The sequence below is a fragment of the Aplysia californica genome, unplaced genomic scaffold (assembly GCF_000002075.1).
Source record: "Aplysia californica isolate F4 #8 unplaced genomic scaffold, AplCal3.0 scaffold00881, whole genome shotgun sequence".
NCBI classification, from domain to species: Eukaryota; Metazoa; Mollusca; class Gastropoda; order Aplysiida; family Aplysiidae; genus Aplysia; species Aplysia californica.
Window position 1 is genome coordinate 22,168 of NW_004798151.1, and position 20,958 is coordinate 43,125.

At 39.6% G+C, this 20,958-nt stretch overlaps 1 protein-coding gene across 1 annotated transcript in view; it reads left to right on the forward strand.

Annotated features, from left to right (window-relative positions):
* The window catches only part of LOC101851450, a gene marked incomplete at its 5' end in the record, with an annotated part of 26,195 nt that extends 20,523 nt beyond the window's left edge, over positions 1-5,672 (forward strand). The window contains 3 exon segments of the mRNA XM_035972868.1: positions 325-586; positions 1,272-1,339; positions 1,845-5,672. Coding sequence (XP_035828761.1) covers positions 325-586; positions 1,272-1,339; positions 1,845-3,437 — 1,923 coding nt within the window.
* Positions 5,673-20,958: the final 15,286 nt, after the last annotated feature.

The window sequence follows — 20,958 nt, forward strand, 5'->3', positions numbered from 1 at the left end:
AGTATTTCAAGTAGGAACTCGGTAATGAGTTTGAACTGATGTTGAGGTGGAGGAAAGAGAAGGGAAAGGGACATAGTCTTATTTATGTTCTTCTCTACTCAAAGTGGGTGGTTGGCAGGCACTCTGGTGTGGTTTTCTCCTTCTTTCCCTCTTTCATCAATCACCTGTCATCCTTATGACTCCTCCTCCTTTTTTGTGTTTGTTACTCTCTTGTAACACTGTTAATCTTCTACGCTTATATGACATTATTACATTGCGAGTGCCGTAAAACTCTTACTAAATCAAACTTTTCTAAAACAAAGATCAACTCTGACCCATCCCCAGCTGAACCAGCGCCAGTGGCTTCTCTCCATCTTCCAAGTCCTGCTGTTCCTCTGGCTCCTGGTCTCCTCCTACCGTGGTCGCTCCAAGCCACCCCTGGCTCTGTCTGACCACCAGTTCCTGCTGGACACCATGCCCAAACAACCTCAGGTGGAGCACGTGGACACCTCCAGCGGTCAGCGACGCAACTCAGACGTGGGTGTGGCCAGCGCGGGGGCGGGGTCTGGCGCGGCCTTGAAAAGGCAGTCCAGTGAGACGAGTCTCGGTGAGTGAAGGGAGGAGAAAAAGTCGTAGCTTTTGCTCTTGAGGGGAACTTTTGTTGTTAAATCTAGTGACGTGACATACATAAAGCTGAAGTTCAGATTATGTAGCTACATGGATTGTGAACAGGGTGACTGCTCCAAGATGTGAGTGTTTGTCTTGTGTGTGGTTGTCAAAGCTGGGAGTACTTGAGAGGCTTCATTTGTTGGTGGTTGGCGGGTGCTCTTTTGTGGATTGCTCCTTCTTTCCTATCAAACATCTACTGTCTTTATCTCCCCTCCTTCTTTTTTATGTTTGTTACTCCCTTGTAACACCTCTAATCTTCAGGCGCTCATATAACCTTATGCAGTTGCTAGCGCCGTAAAACCTCTACTAAAACAACAAGGCTTCATTTCTGCAACTCTTTCAAGAAAACATACAGTTCACAGTGAACAGCTTTATGCTGAGATAAGTTAAATGTTTTGATCGTCAAATGCAGTGAGTCAGTACAGAGATCAGAATGAATGCCGTAGATTTGTAAATGTCTTGCTATTGAGGATCTATAATGTAGGCCTTTATTTTGTTTTCACTTACCTGCATACAGATATTTCATGTTCGCTTATCTGTTTATAGATGTTTTTGTCATTCCACGGCTGAGACGCATTTGTATTTTTCTCATAATCTTCACCACTTGCTTTTTTCCCTGACAGTTTTAGGGACTGGCCCTTCTGTAAGTGATTCAGGGAGGTCAACTTTTCATTCCCCTGGAGTTAGTCAGGTACGTCTTTTGGGCTTTGTTCTTTTAACTTGTGTACACAAAAAATATTGTTTTTGTTGTTGTTGTTTTGTTTACTTTTTAATGCGTTATGCTGTACTTCTTTTTTTTCATTTTGCTTTGGAAAAAATCTTTGAATAATTTGATGTGATTAATTTTTTAAAATAATTATTTTTTTTGTAATGCATTTCAGCTCTCTGAAATTTGATCAAAATGTGGATTGTTGAAGGGTGCCCTTGGTAGACTCTACATCTCTTACCCTCTATTATGTTTATTTTTTCTCCGCATGAAGAGGCTTTTACTGTGTCTTTGTGCTTCTCTTTACTGCAAACAGACAGGAGTCTAGTAAAAATTTTGGTCTCTTGTTTGCACTAGTCTTTGTCCTTTGCAAAATTTACATAACCTCAGTGCTCCAGTTTGTACAAAGTCAGGTTCCTTGTATGTGTGCCATGAAATCAATACATCTTTTTTTTCGTTCTTATGTTTCACTATTTGAACATCATTTCAGGGTTCAAAGAAGAGGAAAAAGAAGAAAATGAAGCATGTGGAGAGTGTCCTCAGCATTTCCCCCACTGGTGTGTCCCAGGGTTCTACCTTTCAGCCAGACCCAGTGCAGACTCCCAGCTTCTCTTCCTCCGCCGGTGTCCTCTTTGGGGCGCGGCCTCCTAGACCAGGGGGTGGGGCAGCTGAGGTCGACAGCGACCGAAGTGATAAGGAGAACCAGAGGGAGGACGGGAAGAGCAGACACTTTTCGTCGGGAGGGGCGGGACAGGAAGGGCGGTCTGTTTTGACTCCTGCGGTCGTGCACGGCGGGAGCGAGAGCCAGTCTGGTCCTGTTCCCTCCTCCCCGTCTGGCTGTGTGAGTGGGCGGAGTCAAGACGGGTGGAGTCAGGGTGGGCGTGTCCCACCAGTGATAGGCAAAGACGATGGTCCTGGGTGTGGCCCGCAGTTCTGTATAGGGGGTGTCAGCCTGGAGAAAACGCCTCCAGGCCACAAGTTTGGTTTGGATCGACTTCGCGAAAGTCCCGAGTTCAAACAGCCGGCGTACCACAGGAACAAGGTCCGTAAGTTTGGAGAGAATACGTCCAATAATTCCGTGTGGAGCGGCGGTCAGGGAGGAGAGGAGACGCAAGAGTTGACCTCGACGTACCCTCCTGGCCCTCACAACAGGACCGCCATGGCTGATGTGGTGGGACCCGGATGGTCCACCGAGTTTTTTCTGTCCGACAACTACTTATCCGAGAACCGCTTCAAGTTCCCTGCCAGCCCGACCAAAGACAGAACCCCAGAGAGGGAGGAGAGCCTTCTACCCCCTCCGTCATCAGCTCCCCCTGTGACGTGCTCCTGTATGCAGAATGGACACACGGCTGCCGAGTCTCTGCCACGCAGGAAAAGCTCGTCGTCATCCACAAAGTACTCACGACCTTTTCACGGTCGCGACGAGAGCAGAGTTTTTCACGCCTCTTCTTCATCCTCATTCTCCTCCACCCCCTCGCTGCCCCCCTGTGACAGTCTCGGCAAACAGCCTGTGCTTGGTCCGTCGTTCATCTCTTTCCGTGCAGATGATGGCTCTTCTTTGTCAACGTCTTTCAACCCCTCCCGACAACCACCTCCCCGACCCCCACCCCCACAGAGACCCCCGCCTCCCTCCCATTCGCCTCCTCCAGCCTTCACAAAGCCCCGATCGTCCACCGCTCCCCTGAGTCCCAGCACAAGGGTGGAAGGTTCTTTATCGTTTGTCAAATCGGAATCTTCTTCTGCCCCTACTGGCTGGTCACCTGAATCGGACTCGCACTCAACCAAAGAACTTTCCGGAAATCGTCACAAAAAAGGCGCAGGGAGTCATCAACGACATCGTCGACAGGGCTCTTTCCCACTGGAGCAGCAGTCGATGAAGAGTCGGAGCATGGAGAAAGAAGTCGGGCCGGCCAGGCAGGGGACACCCGAGGGCCCCAAGCAAAGCGGGAAGTTGATAGGGGCCCAGGTGTTGGGGGCCAAAGTACGCAAGGCACAGTCAGAGTATTCCAGCAGTCGTGGAACACATCACAGAGCTGGTGAGGGAAAACGCCATAGTCCTCCACTAGCGAGAAAAGGACCCTAAACTCTTAAATAAAAAATCCTTTTGTGTTCTGATATTTCAGCATTATGTTCTGTTGTGTAATATTACCCTATTGATGTGGTTTGTGATTTCACATGTTGTATGGTTCAAAACAGCACAAATCAGGTCTGTGAACTCGCAAATTTGTCAATGCTTTTCATAGAAACTGCCTCTTTAGAACTTTGTTTCTGTGAAAGGTTGAACCGTTGTGAAATGAGATTGTGTAGTTGTTAAGCTATTACATACAAGTAATGGGATTCACAGCTTGCTGGCAGTTTTGTTTAGAGTTGGGGGGGGAATATTTATTTTAAGTTCTTCCTTCTTCTTGAAAAAAAACAGGAATAAGGATAGGGTTAGGATAAGACCTGGCCCTGGCTGTCCCATGATAGGATGTGACCTTACTGCATGACCAGTCTGATGTGTGATGTGTTTGATCTCCGTGACTTCTTCCCTAGATCGTGGACTCTCCATGTCACAGACCTTGGAGTGACGGATGAAGAAACTTGTTTTGGAGTTGGAGTTGGCTCCTGGGATAATGTGTGTGTGTGGTCTTCTTTTCTGGAAGGGGGAGGGGGGGGAGGAGGAGGAGAGATATAGTCAGGCACGGATAACTCAAACATGTCAGGGGATTAGGGATTGACAGATATATTAACCCACCTATAATTCAGTTTAACTTACTCTACAAAATTAAAGAGATATTATTAACCCTTCCATCCCCATGCGCGTATATTTTCAGCAGCGCTTGTACCTCCTTCCGTCCCAAGAGTGTATATTCTCAGTTTCGGGGGGTACCAAATTTGCGCATTTTTCTAAATGAGCAAAGCTAATTGATCTTTAAATTTTATATTTGTTCATTTACCTTTAAACATTCTGGTATGTTATTATCTTCATATAATAACAAAGATACTACATCACTTTTTAGAATACCTGCCTCTTTTTCTGAAATACTTGTTGCTGTATTTGCTGGGACTGGGGTTAGGGAGTACACAAAAATGGCTGGGGCTGGAAAGGTTAAGGGAAGGGCAAAGTGTACGAGCTATCCGGGATTTTGAGTTGTTCATGTTCTCGTTATCTGTGCCTTGCTGTATACAGGTAAACTATTTCTTTCCATCATGGTTCTGATTTGTGTTGGGATGTACCAAGAGTAACCTGTCATTACTGTTTTTCCCCCAAATGATTTTTACAACTGCAATATTTTAATTGAGGATTGGTCCAAGTTAGCAGAATGTAATGGGTATGGGTAGAGAAGAATGGGCAGTTGTGATCTGGTTAACAGTCAGAGATGGTCATATGTAGCGAATTGGAAGTTGTCATCTTTTGACATTTCTTTTTTTGTTTTTTTTCTTCATTAGTATTGTTGTTTTCATCATGTTGACTTTGTTGTTTTTATTGTTGTTGCTTTAGTATTAGAGAACAGCAAAAGATGTGCGAGTCAAAATATTGCAGGAATTTAGGGTTTTTGAGTGAAGGAGGGTAATTATGACCTTGCCTTTTTCCCAATCAGTTCGAAGGTACCTTTGTCGTTTTGATCTTTGCCTGTAAAAGTCGAATGTATTCCCAAGCATTACGCCTGCAAAACTTTTATCATAAATGTTATCTTTGATCCACTTTTCTTTTCTCGCTTTCAGCTTAAAGAATGATTATCATTTGATATTAATAATTATATAATTTAGAAATACACCTTGTCTTAATAATAACTTTTGTCTTTGCTTACTCTTGTCTGTTGCATTGTTAAGATTGTTGCACACTAAACTGTTGCCATTCCATAAATTGAATCCAAAGTAACAGCAGACTGAAAAACTCAGTACGGTCAAGTATTATCTTTTCTGTTTCGTACCAAGCTGGTTTCTCGCAATCCTTGTATTAATCTGCATGTTACTGCATTAATGATTACTATTTAAAAGCTGTGTTGTATTTAGATTGGGAGGAAAAAAGGGGTGGGGAGGAAGGAGGTTGTTTGTGAGTGTTGTTGAGGGAAAGGCCTTACAAGCTGGTTTCTTGTTCTCCTTTGCAAAACCAATGTGTTATTACATATTAATTCACATTATACTTAAGTTATGTGGGATAGTATTTTAAGGGGTGTGTGTGGGGAAGTAGGGGTGTGGCGTCGCCAGCTCCTTCCTTTTCTTTTCTGTGTTGTTTCTTCTGCGATCTGGTTTTGTTGAAAAGAAACCGATATCATGCCCTTTTTCTGTAAACTGTGACCTTACAACTGGTCATCAGCTCTACTTAGTGAAATACAGTAGTCTCCACCTAAGATCCCATCGCTTACGATCCCGGTTCGCTTAAGATCCCGCTGATTCAAGAAAACAGAATTTTTACTATACAAAAGTCACCCCTAAGATCCCGCTCTGATTCACTCTGAAGGTCTACATTCGGCTAAGATCCCGCATTTCAGATCATAATTTGCGGAACAAAAACCCGGGCGGGACAGCCGATCAACCAAGAGTGAAAATTTGAGATCAATAAACTGTCCGTCGCATCAAAGATCAGCTACTATCGTGAATGTGATCACATACACGTTGTAAAACTCGATGAAGCGATACAATGTTTGCCCCAGACGGGATCACACCGGGGTGTGAACTGACCGACACGTTTGTTTTCCCCGAACATCTCACTCACACCTGAGCTATCCCCATAAACTTACATCACTCATTGGGTGGGTAGGGCCTACACGTTCGCTCCTGGCGGGATCACATTGAACTGTGAACTCTTCCCTGACCATTGGAGAAGTTGTTTCTACTCCCGAATTTGCGAGACAGACTGAATTTTAATTGGTGTGTTCACAACGTAATGGTGTGTAACGACAAAGGCGGTTGGGGGAGATGGAAATCTATAAATTTTCGACAGGTAAGTGGGAGGGGAGGGGCAACTTGATAAGCGTAGATCTTGAGCCTCATGATAGGATAATAAGTGAAAATGGCACGCCTCATCCCACTATGCCCTGTGATAGGTCATCAAGGTTGACCACTCTTTGCTCGCCAAACGTCATAAACCCACCAAGCGGTCACGTCAGTTCATTTTAGAGTGGAGGGAGACCATTTTACCGATTGTAAGCCTTAACATGGGTCACCATAGATTCTTCCCTGGGTTCGTCGGTTAAGATCCCGGTTCGCCAAAGATCCCGCTTTTCCTTGCTCCCGAGCACCGGGATCTTAGGCGGAGACTACTGTATATCCTGATGTGTGATCTGTCTGGATGTACTCAGGCTGAAATTTGTGTGCTAGAATCAGAAAATGGAGGCATTAGTTTTGATCTTGAACAAAGTAACAAGACTTTTATCTTCATCACTGAAATGTTCATAATGCTACTTTGCTAAAAATTAGCGGTCATTCTTTTATTTATAATGTTTCAAAACTGTTTTAGAACTGTTTCTTAAATGTTCTTAGTCTTAAGGCAAAGTTTTCAATCATTGTGTGCTTGGGGTGAAAAAAAATCCCTTCTATCTACTTTGTTCTCCGGTCCTTAAATTTAGATGACTGTCTGAAAGTTATTGTTAGAGTAGGTGTTACCATTACCTCCACACTTGTAAAAAGACTTTGTCTCTGCAATACATTTTTTGTTCTAGTTAAAGTGAATTGTGTCTTGGACCAAGAGTGGGCAATGTATCGTCGCCTCAGAACTATTTTGTCCAAAGTACCTCTTTATTTAAGTACACTTTTGACAAAATAGTTCTGAGCCGACGGTATGTTTTTATAGCGGAAAAAGAGAAAGCGATATCTTTGTTTTTTCATCTTTGCGGCTTTGGGATGCAACTGTTTCGCATTTAGTTATGACATATTAAAATGTGGCATTATGAGGGTAGATTTTGCATAGGTGTGTGTTCTAGTCAAATGTTCTTTAGCATGTTGTTGAAGATATTGTTAGTGCAGGGCACAAGTCATAGATATCTGAGGTCTGTGTGCTTTCATCTGACTCATATGTTCAAGTCACAGAAATGTTGTGAGTACTTGCAATTTGCTTGTAAATTGAATGACGTTTCAGTGATATAACATATTACAGGGGTTCTCATGTCTCAGGTATTTCTCTGATTGTTTCAGGGTTTTCTTTTTCTATGCAAGATTACCAAGGTAATGATCTGCTGGAGGAATCTAGAATGGAAAACATCAGTTGTATAAAGAGAATCTGAGTGTGCACTTAAAAAAAGAATATCCCCACATGTAAAATATACTTCAGTCCAAATTTAGTTCTTTAAAGGGAAACTGCTACATAAATGACTACAATCTCATGAACTCTTTTTTTTCTTTATGTCTCTATGTCTCTCTCAGTCTCACACATGCACGCATGCATAGATGCGTGTGCATGTATGTGTTTTCTCGCACACACGTCCACAAATATACACACACACACGTCCATATATACACACACACACACGTCCACATATATACTCACACACACACACGTCAGCATACATACACACACACTCACAAAGTATAGCTCTCGGAGTCAGTGTTTTTAATTGTCTTTGTCGGATGAAGTTTTTCTTTGACTCTAAAAAGCTTATGGATGTTTCAACCTCTCCAAAATTGAAGTTATCCCACCTGGGTGGAAGTTTTACACGTCACAAAGCATTTTCATATCTGAAGTAATTGCATTTTAAGTGAACGTTTTTCAGGCCACTAATTACAGAATTAAAATAAAATTGGAAAAATGGACTGAAGTACATAAGGTTGAAATGAACAAATTATGTCTCATTTTATTAAGATAGTTGTGCATTAATTTGTTGGATACTGTTGTGTAAATTCTTGCTGTGCATGTTAGAGATCTATATAGAACAATGATAGTTGCAGTTTCCTCCCCCGCTAGATGTTGCATAAGATCTTTACTCTCTTCTGTAACAATTTGGTGGTATGATTGTCTTTCAAGAAAATACAAGGCGAACCAACATGAACTACATGTGATGGAATTTTTTTTTTTTTCTCAGAAAGGATTATTTCACTCTTTTCTTGGTATGAATGTAAGCTTCAAATAATTGCCAGTTACTTTGTCAGCAATGTTTTTCAGTTTGAACGTCATGGGACATTATTATAAAAACAAGTAGTTTTATCTGCTTTTCATCCTCTTGTGGTATGAAGAGGAAGGGTTTTTTCACTTTGCTTTGGTGAAGTTTACTTTTACTCTCCCATTTTTTGTGTGTGTTTGGGTGAAAACTTTTTAATAAAAGTCAGCAATATGAAAAATTTGAGAAGGCTCGTGTGATGTTTTGTCATTTGTGGAGTCCGGAGGCATTTAAAGTTGGTGTGTCAGATTGACTTTGTGAAGGCCTTTGCAATATTTAGAGAGCGAGTTTTATTTTGCATGTTGCGTTGTTGCAATGTTGCATTTTTTTCTGTTACTTGTGTTGTATTTTTTTTAAATGTCCAATATTTGGATACATCTGAAGTCATTCTGCATGTTGATTGCTTCTGTGCAAACTCCAGGTTCTAAATTTGCATTGTTACAATGGAGGGGATGAAGGGCTTGGATTTTTAATGAACCAGTCCTCACCGTCAGTTGTTTTTTCCCAAGTCTGTAGTGCCTACTCCCCGTTGCTGAATATATGTTTGCATTTGCTTTACCAGCCAAATTGTGGCTTGACACTGTCTGATTTTTTAAATTTTTTTTTCATTTTTGCCCCTTTATATGGTATGTATGTTATGTCTACAACAAAGTTTCATGGTTTGCAAGTCACGGTAATTGTGTGTGCTATCAGATGGCTCTGGAAACTTTGATTTATTATTTGTTCATCCAGGTGTGGACATTTCGAGTTCAATGCTGCTATGTTGATGATGATGATGATGACTCTTCCCCTTTGGCCTTGAACAAACTTAATGTCTACGACTACTTACTCAGTAAGTTACTGCAACACTCACAGATGAATAAACTACCACTACTAGTCTGTTGTATCCCACTCGCCCTGAGCTGGCCCCGATGAACGAGATTTTGTGTGCTGATTCTGGCGTAAAACTCTTACTGTTGAGTTTTCTTCTCCGGTTGTTGGGAGTTTTTGTTCCTTCTTAACCATAGCTACTTAGCTTGATGTTTTATGGGGGTTTTTCGTTGGGGTTTTTTTTGGGTTTTTTTTTTTGTCTTTCAAAGATTCCCTTCCTCCTTCCACCACATCTCCTTCTCCTCGTTTTCATCTGTCATAGCCTTCTACCTTCCCCTCACCGCTTAGAGAGCTACAAAGCAGGTTGTTGTTGTTGGAGAGCACCACTGGTAGATTTTCTAGGTCTTGCTTATTTCCTTTCCCTTCATCTGTTTTCAGCCAGTTGTGATTTTTTCCTGCGCTTAAAGAATGTCTGTGTCTGTCAATTTGCTTCTCTTTCCTGAAACAATCAATTATATCTGCCAAAGCCTTTCAAAAATTGACAAGATTCCAGCTTTTTTTTTGTCCCTTCGTGCTTTGCTCCCTCGTGTCTTTTGCTTTCTCCTAATAGCCCATAGATGTCTTTGTCACTGAGGCATCGACTGCAAATGCTCATTTTGCATTTTGCACACTTTCCCATTCTCTCCTTTTCTGAAGATTTTCTTCGGCTTTGTAAACTTTTAAAAATAGTTTTAGTAGAGGGTTTTACGGCGCTCGCAACTGCATAAGGTCATATGAGCGCCAGAAAATTAGAGGTGTTACAAGAGAGTAACAAGCATAAAAAAGAAGAAGGGGAGATAAGGACGATAGATGTTTGATAGGAAAGAAACTTTGTTACTATAGTTTCTTTCTATTTTCAGTCTGTGTGTTGTCAGTGGATGTTGTGTGATGTTTGATCTTTTCCATGCAGAGGATCCAAGTTTGAGTCCCAATTGTAGAGAATATTTAGTGGAGTACTTTCCATTTTTAGTGCTGCATTGAGGTGTCCCCATACAGCAGCTCAGCTCTAGAATGATCTAGAATGTGCCAATAGGGGCCTTAAACATTTACAGCGTACAAAACTAATTATTATCCCTTTATTCTATAGTGGGGGCCAACCAAGTTGTAGATTTTTTGCTTTCTTTTAGTTTCTTTTTTGTGTGTTTGTTGTTTTGTTTTTTTAAATTATTTTTTTGTTTTGTTTGCTTGATCTGTTTGGTTTGACTATCATTGCATGGTTACAGGATTGTTTAACTTAAGTAAGTAAGCAAACAGCAACTGTGAATAGATTCTATTTCAATTCTTTCTATTTTTTTTTCCTTAGAAGGGCAAATGAATTATGTTCCTGAGAACCTGCCTGGTAAACACGAGTGCTGTAAATCTGTTGTGTAATTTTATGCTATTTATTGAACCAGTTTATTACTGGTGCCACTATGATGATTGCTTCGATATTTAAGATAAAAGAAAGGTGGAGAAGAGAAAGCACATGTACCACGTTGCATTCTCTGATGGTTTTAAATGTCTTATCTTATGTAATACGGACAAAGGCTTTAACGCTGAAGATGCTCTGTCTAATTTTAATGATACAAATAAAGACAAAAAATATTAAATCTATGATTAATTATTGACGAATATGTTGGTTTGATTTTATTTTTTAATCATCAAGTTTTGTTTTTGTTTGTTATATTTGTTAAGTGTTGTTTCTTCTTAATCAATTTTGTTGTAATTGTGTCATCTCTGTTAAGTTTCGTCTTTTCTGAGTGAAACTGAAACCTCTCCTTGTTCCAATGAGTCTGCAGTTGTATATATATATATATATATATATATATATATATATATATATATATATATATATGTGTGTGTGTGTGTGTGTGTGTGTGTGTGTGTGTGGATTAGAAAAGACACTCTTTTATCCCCAGCTGTCAGGACCCTTCAAATATCCTTTATTTGTCTTTTTGAATACAAAACCAAGCTATTGCTGAGATTGCCCAAAAATTATGACGAGGAGACTGAAATTTTATATCGTAAAGTATGGGTATAAACACAGCTATAATCTGTGTGAAGAGACACTTTACACAAATTTTCCTCACTTCACCCACGTGGGAAAGGGTAACCAGTGATAGACAGCAAAAGATCTTGTCAATTTGTTAGTGTTGAAGCACTTAATCAGCTGCTTGCACTGTATGCTTCCTGGCAAGCGAAGAATGTTTCTGAGTGTTCTTGGGTTTACTGGGGTAATGTAGTGTAAAGCTCATGTTATACAAAGGCCTTTTACAATTAATTATCAAGTTCTCTATTTTGCAAGACAGGACCTCCAAACTTTACCACCCACCATCAAAAGGACCAGACTATAGTGCGGTTAAAAATCTGTGGCACAACTTATTGTTAAATATATCCTCAACTATCGAAAATAGATTCTCCGATTTTTATACAATGACTTGTATCAATTTGTTTTAATGGATCAACATTTTTGTAAACACCTGCTAACTGTATTCTAGAAAATTCCTTAATGGATACTAATAAAAAATCCAAGTGGGTGCTTTCTAAAGATTTTAAAATGTTTACAACCAAGGCAATATATTGCTTTTAATAGCAAGTCTGTTATGTATTTCTAATGAGGACATTATGCTTATTGAACGCATGTTTTGAGAAGCATTAGTGCAAAAACTATAGTGTTCTCTATAAAAATAATTTCTAGTAACAAGTTTTGCAAGTAAAAATTGTCATTGATAAGCTGTGACGTAGGCCATATATGCATAATCAAAATGTGTGTGAGAAGCGGGAAGTGCTGTGAACAATACCATTTTACGTGTGAATTACAGAGCTTTCAAGTATTTTATATACATTTATGAAGAAAAGTTTTTTAATCTAGCTTCAATTGTTCTGGAAAAATATGATTTAGGTAAGACAACTTAATACAAACTGCTGTGAAAAGTATAGATGATATTGATTCACCTGTTAAAGAGATATTTGAGGATAAGTTGCGCCACAAATTTTTGACCGCACTTTAAGTGAGTGGAGAGCTTTGAAATGAAAACTCTCCAAAGAACCAGAGTGCAGGACTATAATTTAAAGATGAGCTTTCATTTGAACCAAAGTAATCTGCAGCATAGTTTATTACAATACATGTAATAATAATAATAAATAGCAATAGCATTTGTACAGCTCATACCCCTGCTCAACAGCAAGTTCTATGCACTCTACAATTTATACTATATTTTTACCCGAGAAGACTATAGAACACTCAGAAACATTCTCAGCTTCCCGGGAAGCATACAGTGCAAGCAGCTGATTAAGCACTCAAACCCTAACAAACTGACAAGATTTTTCGCTGTTTATATCTGGGTACCCATTCCCACCTGGGTGAAGTGAGGAAAATTTGTGGAAAGTATCTTTCCCAAGACACTACAGCAGGCCCCAGACGGGATTCAAACCCATGACCTTACAGTTACCACTAGGCCACCAACGCCACTGATGTATCAACTGAGCTTTCAATGTGTCCTCAAATTTTGTGATCGATGAAAGAACAATTTAAAAAAAAAAAAAAAAATCCCCTAAAAAAACCAACAACAGACCAATCAAAATCATATGGTTTAGATCTACTACATAAGATCAGACACATCTGTAACACAACAAAATGAGCCACACAAGAAATAACCAGCTCGGTGTAATGCATTTTTTTTATTGATCATCATTACGACTGGCTGTCTGTTGAATCAATCAGTGAGTCGTGTGTTAATAATATCAGCAACAATACATGGTAAAAGTAAAAACAAACATTATTATACTCCTGTCCCCGAGGTCCCGCCATTTCAACCAAACAAATCTTTAAAAAGTAAAAATGTACAAACACATGCTCCTGCCAGTACCTATTTTGGTGCAGCGTTTTGTAACCATGGAAACGTGAAGTACACAACTCATAAGTGTCGCCTCATGAGTTCTACACGATGAAATCTCTTACACACACATACACCCCCTGCTTAACGCTTATACATTTTCAAACAAAATTTAGCCACACTCGATTGTCAGGATTATTTTTTAAAAGCATTAAAAAACACACCACGACACCATGAAATTGATTCAAAATTCTGAGGGGAAAAAAAAAGAAGTGCATGCTGAAAAAGGCACAAATACTGGAAATCTAAGAAAAATAAATCCCAACACAAAAATACTCATTTTGGAAGCACATTTACATCCATTTCAAAGAGTACACACATAATCCCTAACTGGTAGAAAATCTAGGCCTATTCCGCTTCTACTTCTAGAAGCCCCTAGATTTTCTAGAGGGCACCCACCCTTGATCTGAACCCATCCATCAACACATACCTACACAGAACAAAAAATGTAGGGGCCTACTGTAATCTTGCATTAGCTTTTAATTCTTTGTAAATCAAACAAGGCGTTTTCACTTCACAATTCCTTTGACACTTTTTTTTTCCCACCTGTGGTGAAAAAAAAAAAAGTGTCCTGAATCCTCATTCACAGAAAAACAAAGTTGAGTTACACATGCGTTCTTGAGATCTGACCAAGACTTGAACCAAAAATACTCAAGCAGACTTGCTTTGAACACTAATTATAGACCAGTTCTGACCCAAATGACTAAATCCTTGAGAACTTTTTTATATATACAGTAACAACAAAAGTAATGACAAAACAAGTTAAATGCAGCATGTGGAAAAAAAATTACTGTGAATTACTTTGTGTGAATCGGTAAAGGGAGATACAATTTTTAAAAGGCTTTATCTTTCCCATAGAGAAATAAAGGATTTATGTGTAACAAAAAGGAATGGACATATTTATGCAACCTATGCACACTCACTCAAACAAAGAGTCTGCACCAACAAGTGTACATTCACACAAGAGCAAGCTCTTACATACATCTACAAACATACGGAAGGCTTGACTGCTTGCTCATATTTAGTTTTAATAAGAGTTTATGGCGCCTGCAACACAATAAGGTCATACATATAAGTGCTGAAGATGGAAGGGTCACAAGAGTAACAAACACAAGAAAAAAGGAGGAGGAGAGATGAGGACGATAGACGTACGACAGGAAAGAAGGAGCAATTCATACCAGAGCACTCGCAAACCAGCCGCTCTCACTCAAGTACAAGACACGACAAAGACACAAAGGCTAACAATTGGCGACCTCAGTGCTTTCTCGTCGCATCTCCATTTTTTTAAACAGTGAAAATATGACATCTTCTTAAGCTCACTCTTTGTTATGAGCCGTTTTCACTGTTATTTGTTATTAAAAACGGATATACGACAAGAAAGTACTGAGGTCGCGAATTGGAGATTCCCCCCCCAACCTTCAACCAAAACTCACACCAGGACCAACTCAGACAAAATAATGCAAGAAAACAAACTGAGGGAAAAAGTTCAGCAGAAGGAGACTGGAATGGCAGTGAGCAGCAGTTGTCCTAAAAATCTGAGCATACGCATTAAAACAAAAAACAACACACACCCACACACACGCACAAACAAGAAATGTTGACTACCTCAATCCAACTTTAGCACTTGTTAAGTAAAACCCTTTCCTAGAAACATCCAATCCAAAGTACATGTATTCTCGTTCTCATCAGTCTGCACAACTTCCGTGGTGCCACACTTTCGGTGGAGTGTTGTTTGAGAAAAATAAACAGAAGCAGAAAGATATCACAGAGTTCGTTGAGAGATGTGAGAAAGCAAAACAAAGAGAGAAAGAGAGAGGAGGGAGGGAGGGTGAGAGAAACAGAGTGAGGAAGAGGGAGTGTAGCCAATCCTAAAAACAGAGCTGAAGGGTGATATATGAATGCCCCTTGATTTTCTCTCTTTCCAAAAGTCAAAGGATGAGACATGACAAAAAGAGGTTGGTCTGCCAAGAGAGAGAGAGAGAGAAAGATAGAGAGAGCATGAAGCTGATTGAGGGTGGGGGTTAAAGAGACAGAGGGGGAGGAGGGACAGAGAGGGGGGAAAAGTAATAGGACCTACCAGTGGCACCCTACAGGTCTGAAACAACGACTAGTGGTTCAACCACGCAGGGTCTCCAGAAAATACATGTACCACAGTCAAAAATATATGTAGGCCTAAAGGCAGGCACAGCCATTCGTACAAAACACAAAAATAAAACTTTACTTCCTTACTCACATCGCAAACAAACGGAAAAAAAATCATTCAAAACATACACACAAGATGCTACTTCACAACTAAGAAAAGCAGTGAGGGCAATCTTCACATCAAAACTACAGACTTCTTCACACATTTACATTTACTTCCAAAACTTATGAAGTTTCTTTGATTTTAGAAATGCTCATATTAGCGATAGAATAGGGAAAAACGGCTATTAATAATAATAGACAGCATTTGTATTGCGCAAATCCCCGTTCAACAGCAAGCTCTATGCGCTTCACAATCTAACTATTACCCTAGCAGACCTGAGAGCATTCACAAACAACCTCTACTTCCTGGGAAGCATACAGTGCAAGCAGCCATTTATAGGCGCTAAACCATTAACTAACATACTGACAGGATCTTCAGCCATCTATGGCCGGGTGCCCATATTATTAAATACAGCCAGCAGCGGGCTCCATGAATAAGTTAACACGGAGAGTCAGTGTTAGTAGAATACATTGTCATGTAGACGAGTTGTGTCGGGTCCACTTTTGAGAGGACAAATGTTAACTTCTCACTCTAATATTTACATGATCTGGACAGGTTGAATGTACTGAACTGGCAAGTGGTGGGGGACGCCGTAAGAGTTTTACGGCACTTGCAACACAAAAAGGTCATATAAGTGCCGAAGAATAGATTATGTGTTACAAGAGAGTAATTTACACAAAAAAGAAGGAGAGACAAGGACAACAGATCATGTTTGATAGGAAAGAAGGAGCAAACTACACCAGAGCCCCTGCCAACCACCCACTGGTTTAGTTTTAGTAGAGGTTTTACGGCGCCCGCAACTGCATATATAAGGTTATATGAGTGCCAGAAGATTAGAGGTGTTACAAGAGAGTAATAAACATAAAAAAGAAGAAGGGGAGATAAGGACGATACATGTTTGATAGGAAAGAAGAAGCAAACCACACCAGAGCTCCCATCAACCACCCACTCCACCCACTGGGGACACCTCGATTTTTGTAAAATTTCTAAAAACCACAGGTAGTCAAATAAAACTGCTTGTCATAAACATGAAGAACGGGGTCAACAAAATACTGACTATCCATCAAGAGCAGCTCTATATTCCAATAAAATAAAGATTTACAGTAAAAAGTGCATTCTTGCAGAACTGGCTCTTCTCAGGATACCAGGAAGTAATAGAAAGAAAAAAATTCATATTCATTCCCAACTTTCACTATGATACACTAATAATGCCTTGAAAAAAAAAAAACCCAAAAAAATAAAACTTGAGAAATTTTTGGGAAAGTGGCACCTTATCCAAAAAGACTCATTTTGTTTCTGAGAACCAGAACTTTCCTCACTGTAAGGCATGCAAAGTTCAAAGACAGTTATAGAAAAGTAGAAAAAAGTCTTCTACATGGTCTACACAATTTTATGAAACAATACTTCAAAACTCATCAGACTTTGCTCAGGGGACATGAAACAAAAAACCCCAACAAATTATGGCTGGAGCCTGAATACTAGAAGAATTCTAACAGATACTGAAAATATGACAACCTTACAAACAAAGCTTAGCTCTAGTTTTAGTTGAAGCTTTACACCACTTGCAATCCATACACATTAAACATAATCGATGTACAAGTTGACCTGATTTCAAAAGTGAGAATTGTGCAGAAAGCTAAAGTACTGTAACCATCCTGAGAGAAGGTAAAAACAGTTCACACAAAAACAACCAACACACAGCAGAGTCAACCTAACACATAAAGCAGTCACCTCCTAAACAACACAACACTTTCAGTCTTGATCCCTTTTTCTGACCTCTTCAGGATATATATTTTAAAATATATACCTTTCCAAGACTGACAAAAAAAACTGGTCCCTCCAAACATTTTATATCTTAAAGCCGATTCAATTGTACATTAATTTTAGTACACAGAAAATGCAAGGGGCATAGGAAACATGGTAAAATGGAGCAGCCACACAATTTGATGAAGTGAGTTGCATGGAGTTGTTGAAGATAAAAATCCTTTTGTAACTCAGTGTTTATAATTAATTCACAAGGTACATAAAAATGCAAGGTGATATTATTTAAGAAGGGCACAAAAAAGTAATAAAACAAATCAGAGGTACCCGTACATAGAGAGCAACGTCGGCCGAATCCCTTCACTCTAATAACCTCCACATTAAAAAAAAAAATTGCACACATCAAGATCTTTTTTCTTTTATGCCAAATATGGAAGTAGGTTTACTATTTTTTCATCAGATAAAAACAGTAACATGTTTTGGGGTGGGTTTTTTTCAATTTAAATGCCAAACTATCTATAAAAAAAAATTATTGCCACTAAGCGAACAATAACTTAAAAAGTTGCTTGAAATTTAACAGATGTCACAGAGTAGAACAATGTCATAGAACAATGCCACAGACCTACTATATTGCTACAAATAAATAAAAAATCACAAGTGGTTTTGTCTGTACTTTGACCCAAGGATTATTTCAAACGAGGAAAACATCTTTTCTACAGAAAATTACTGTACAAAAATTTTGCAAAGCCATTACTCAGCAGGGCTGCCAACACCGCAGACCACAATCCTCATGGATCAACGCAGCACACACCACAAATCCAACAACCGTCACACAACACGATCCCAATCACTGGGCCGACACAACACATTCGCTTGTCAACAGTGACGTATCGCAAGGGTACACATCAGGACTGTGCGCGAGAGAACTATCACAGAAGGTAACAGAGTACAAGACAGAACTAGTCCTCTCGGGCCTCAATATTCTGCCCCATTTCTTCTACGTACATACATTGGCGATGTGAAGCTGCTGGCTGGCTGGCTGGCACACCCCAGACACAAGGAGCATAAAAACATGAGGGCCATTCCCTGAGAACTGAAACTGCAGTGACACGTGTAGCGCAAAGATAAAATGACCTGCAGAAAAAATTTCTAAGGCAGTATAGAACCATTGTGTAAATATTTATTCATTTTGTAAGAAGCAGCCACCCTCTAACAAAGAAAGCAACAACAAAAAATAAAAATCACGGCCCTATCACTGTTTAGAATTTTTCACGCATGTCATCACCTCAGCATTACATTTAGTATAGTTTTAGTTCCGTGTGTCGCTGTAGTTACATTTTTCATAGAATGGCCCGTAACATTATCTTACACATACATAGCTCAACAATTTTTAAGTCATCAGGAACACTCTTACAACAGAATCTGCAAGCTATCGCTCAGCAAAACCTACAACAGAATCTGCAAGCTATCGCTCAGCAAAACCTCCATACTACAAACCTGTTAGGAACACAATCCGTAATCAACAACTGTGGAAATGCATCAACATCAGTGGACAAGTGGTTCATGGATAACAGGATAAAATGTGGTACATGTAGTAAGAACCCTCACTGAGTTTTAGTTTTAGCAAAAGAGTTTTACGGCACTTGCAACACAATAAAGTCATATAAGTGCTGAAGATTAAAGGTGTTACAAGAGAGTAACAAACACAAAAATAAAGAAAGGGAGATAGAGTAGACAGATTTTTTTCTAGGAAAGAAGGAGGAAACCACACCAGAGCACCCACCAACCACCCACAATCCTCACTGACACCTGGTGGAAGTCAAACAAAGCCAGCCAAAAGTAGAAGAAGTTGAATGTTTGTTGTTGTTGAAGTTCAAGGTTGGTCTGACGACACAAGAATGGACACAGTTGCCAAGTACACATTGATGGAACATTGAAATTGTATATAATAATATATGTGAGCCATCATAATGAAATCAGGCATACCAAAATAATCAAATCGAAGACACCAGCATTTTTCTGCCGGATTGGATATTTTTATCCAATTTTTGTTTTGTTTTTTAGCTCAACAGCTTTTATGGCCATTGAAAAACACTTTTCTGTGTGAATTTTTAAGAAAAAAAGAAAACTTTCAACTTTCAAGGACCCTCAAGCATTGGAAGATACCAAGCTTTGGCAGCTATTTTTTCGCTTAAAATAAAAAAACAAAACACAATCTACAAGTGGCACTATCCAGGGACCTGCATAAACAAAGATTTCTTTTAGTTTTCGTAAAAGTTTTACGGCCCTTGCAACTCATTAAGGTCATATAAGTGCCGAAGAATAGATGTGTTACAAGAGAGTAACATACACAAAAAAAGGAGGAGAGATAGGACGATAGATGTTTAATAGGAAAGAAGGAGCAAACCACACCAGAGCACCTGCCAACCACCCACAAGCTGTCATTTCTGTCCATCATCACCATTTTCTTTAGTCCAGAGTATTAACAAAGTTAAGTCACATTCTGCCCACTCAAAAACAATCCAACCAGAAAGATTTGAAGTTACATTTTTTACATCACGGTAAAATGATTGATTGACAAGTCATATTTACCACTGGCTTGATACAGCAGAGAAAATTTTGACAATGGCAGTTTAGTGTGTCCCTGTGTGTAAATGTGTGTCTCTGTGTGTAAAGTTGTGTGTGCGTGTGTGTATCTTAGTATTAAGTAAAGAAAAAAGGAAAAAAAAAAAGAGAAATAGCAAAATCTTTAGACACTAGCACAACCAACAATACATTGAATCGTCATACATAACTTATCCGTTATATTTTCTTAAGTTAGAAACAAAAACATTTATCAATTTTAATTCAAAGTTCTTTTCAACTTAGACCCTCTCAAGGTGTTCACTCCAAATCTCATGGGCTCGCTCTTTAATACAACAAAAAGCTGAAACAAGAGGACAAGGCAAATAACCCTCTGAAAAGCTTCTACCATGAAATAAATTAATCAATCATTTGTTTGAAGCTGGCTGTGCAAGATTATTTCTTCCCCTCTCATGAAGTCAGCCAAAGTTCTAAAAACAACTGGATGTACATGAACACAAACAACACATGCAGCTGAAAAGAAAACTCAACATTTTTATCTTGCCTGCAATTCAAACACTCAGGGCTCAACCAATGCAACAAGTATTGCACACACACATATACAAAAAATCTACAATGCCTTTAGCATCTACTATAAAGCTATGCTTGTAAACTCGGCAATGTGAAAATAGCTGCTCTTGAAGAGGATTTACTGACCCTATCCAAATGATTCACTACATGTACCAGTCTCAACTGATGAAGGCCACATTGACAAACAGAGGTAAAAGTACATTTGTGCCCCGACCTCCACCCCCACTCCCATTTGAACCCTATCTGTACGTCGTGTTTTACTATCGTATCCATACGACGTGGGGAACTCTGTGCCACCACTTTCCAAAGAGCAAATTTACTTGTTAATCTTATCCGTACGCTTTGCATAGCAGTCTGTCAAAATGATTCTTTGAGAAATACTGAAAGTTTCAAACAGATCTCTGCACTAGAAGTATTCTAAAATGTGAAGAATACAACCCCGGGAGTATAAAATAACCCCAGGGCATACGGATAGGGTTAAGCTGCTAACTGACTGCTTGACCTTCTGCACGACAGACATCCAGGAGCCATTGAGGGTGGGGTGAGGAGGGGGTGGGGGTGGGGGGGGGGCCTAACTTTTGCAAAAATTTAAAAGACTTGGCAAGACAAATTAAGTCAACTGAACACTACCCCCATTCGTCC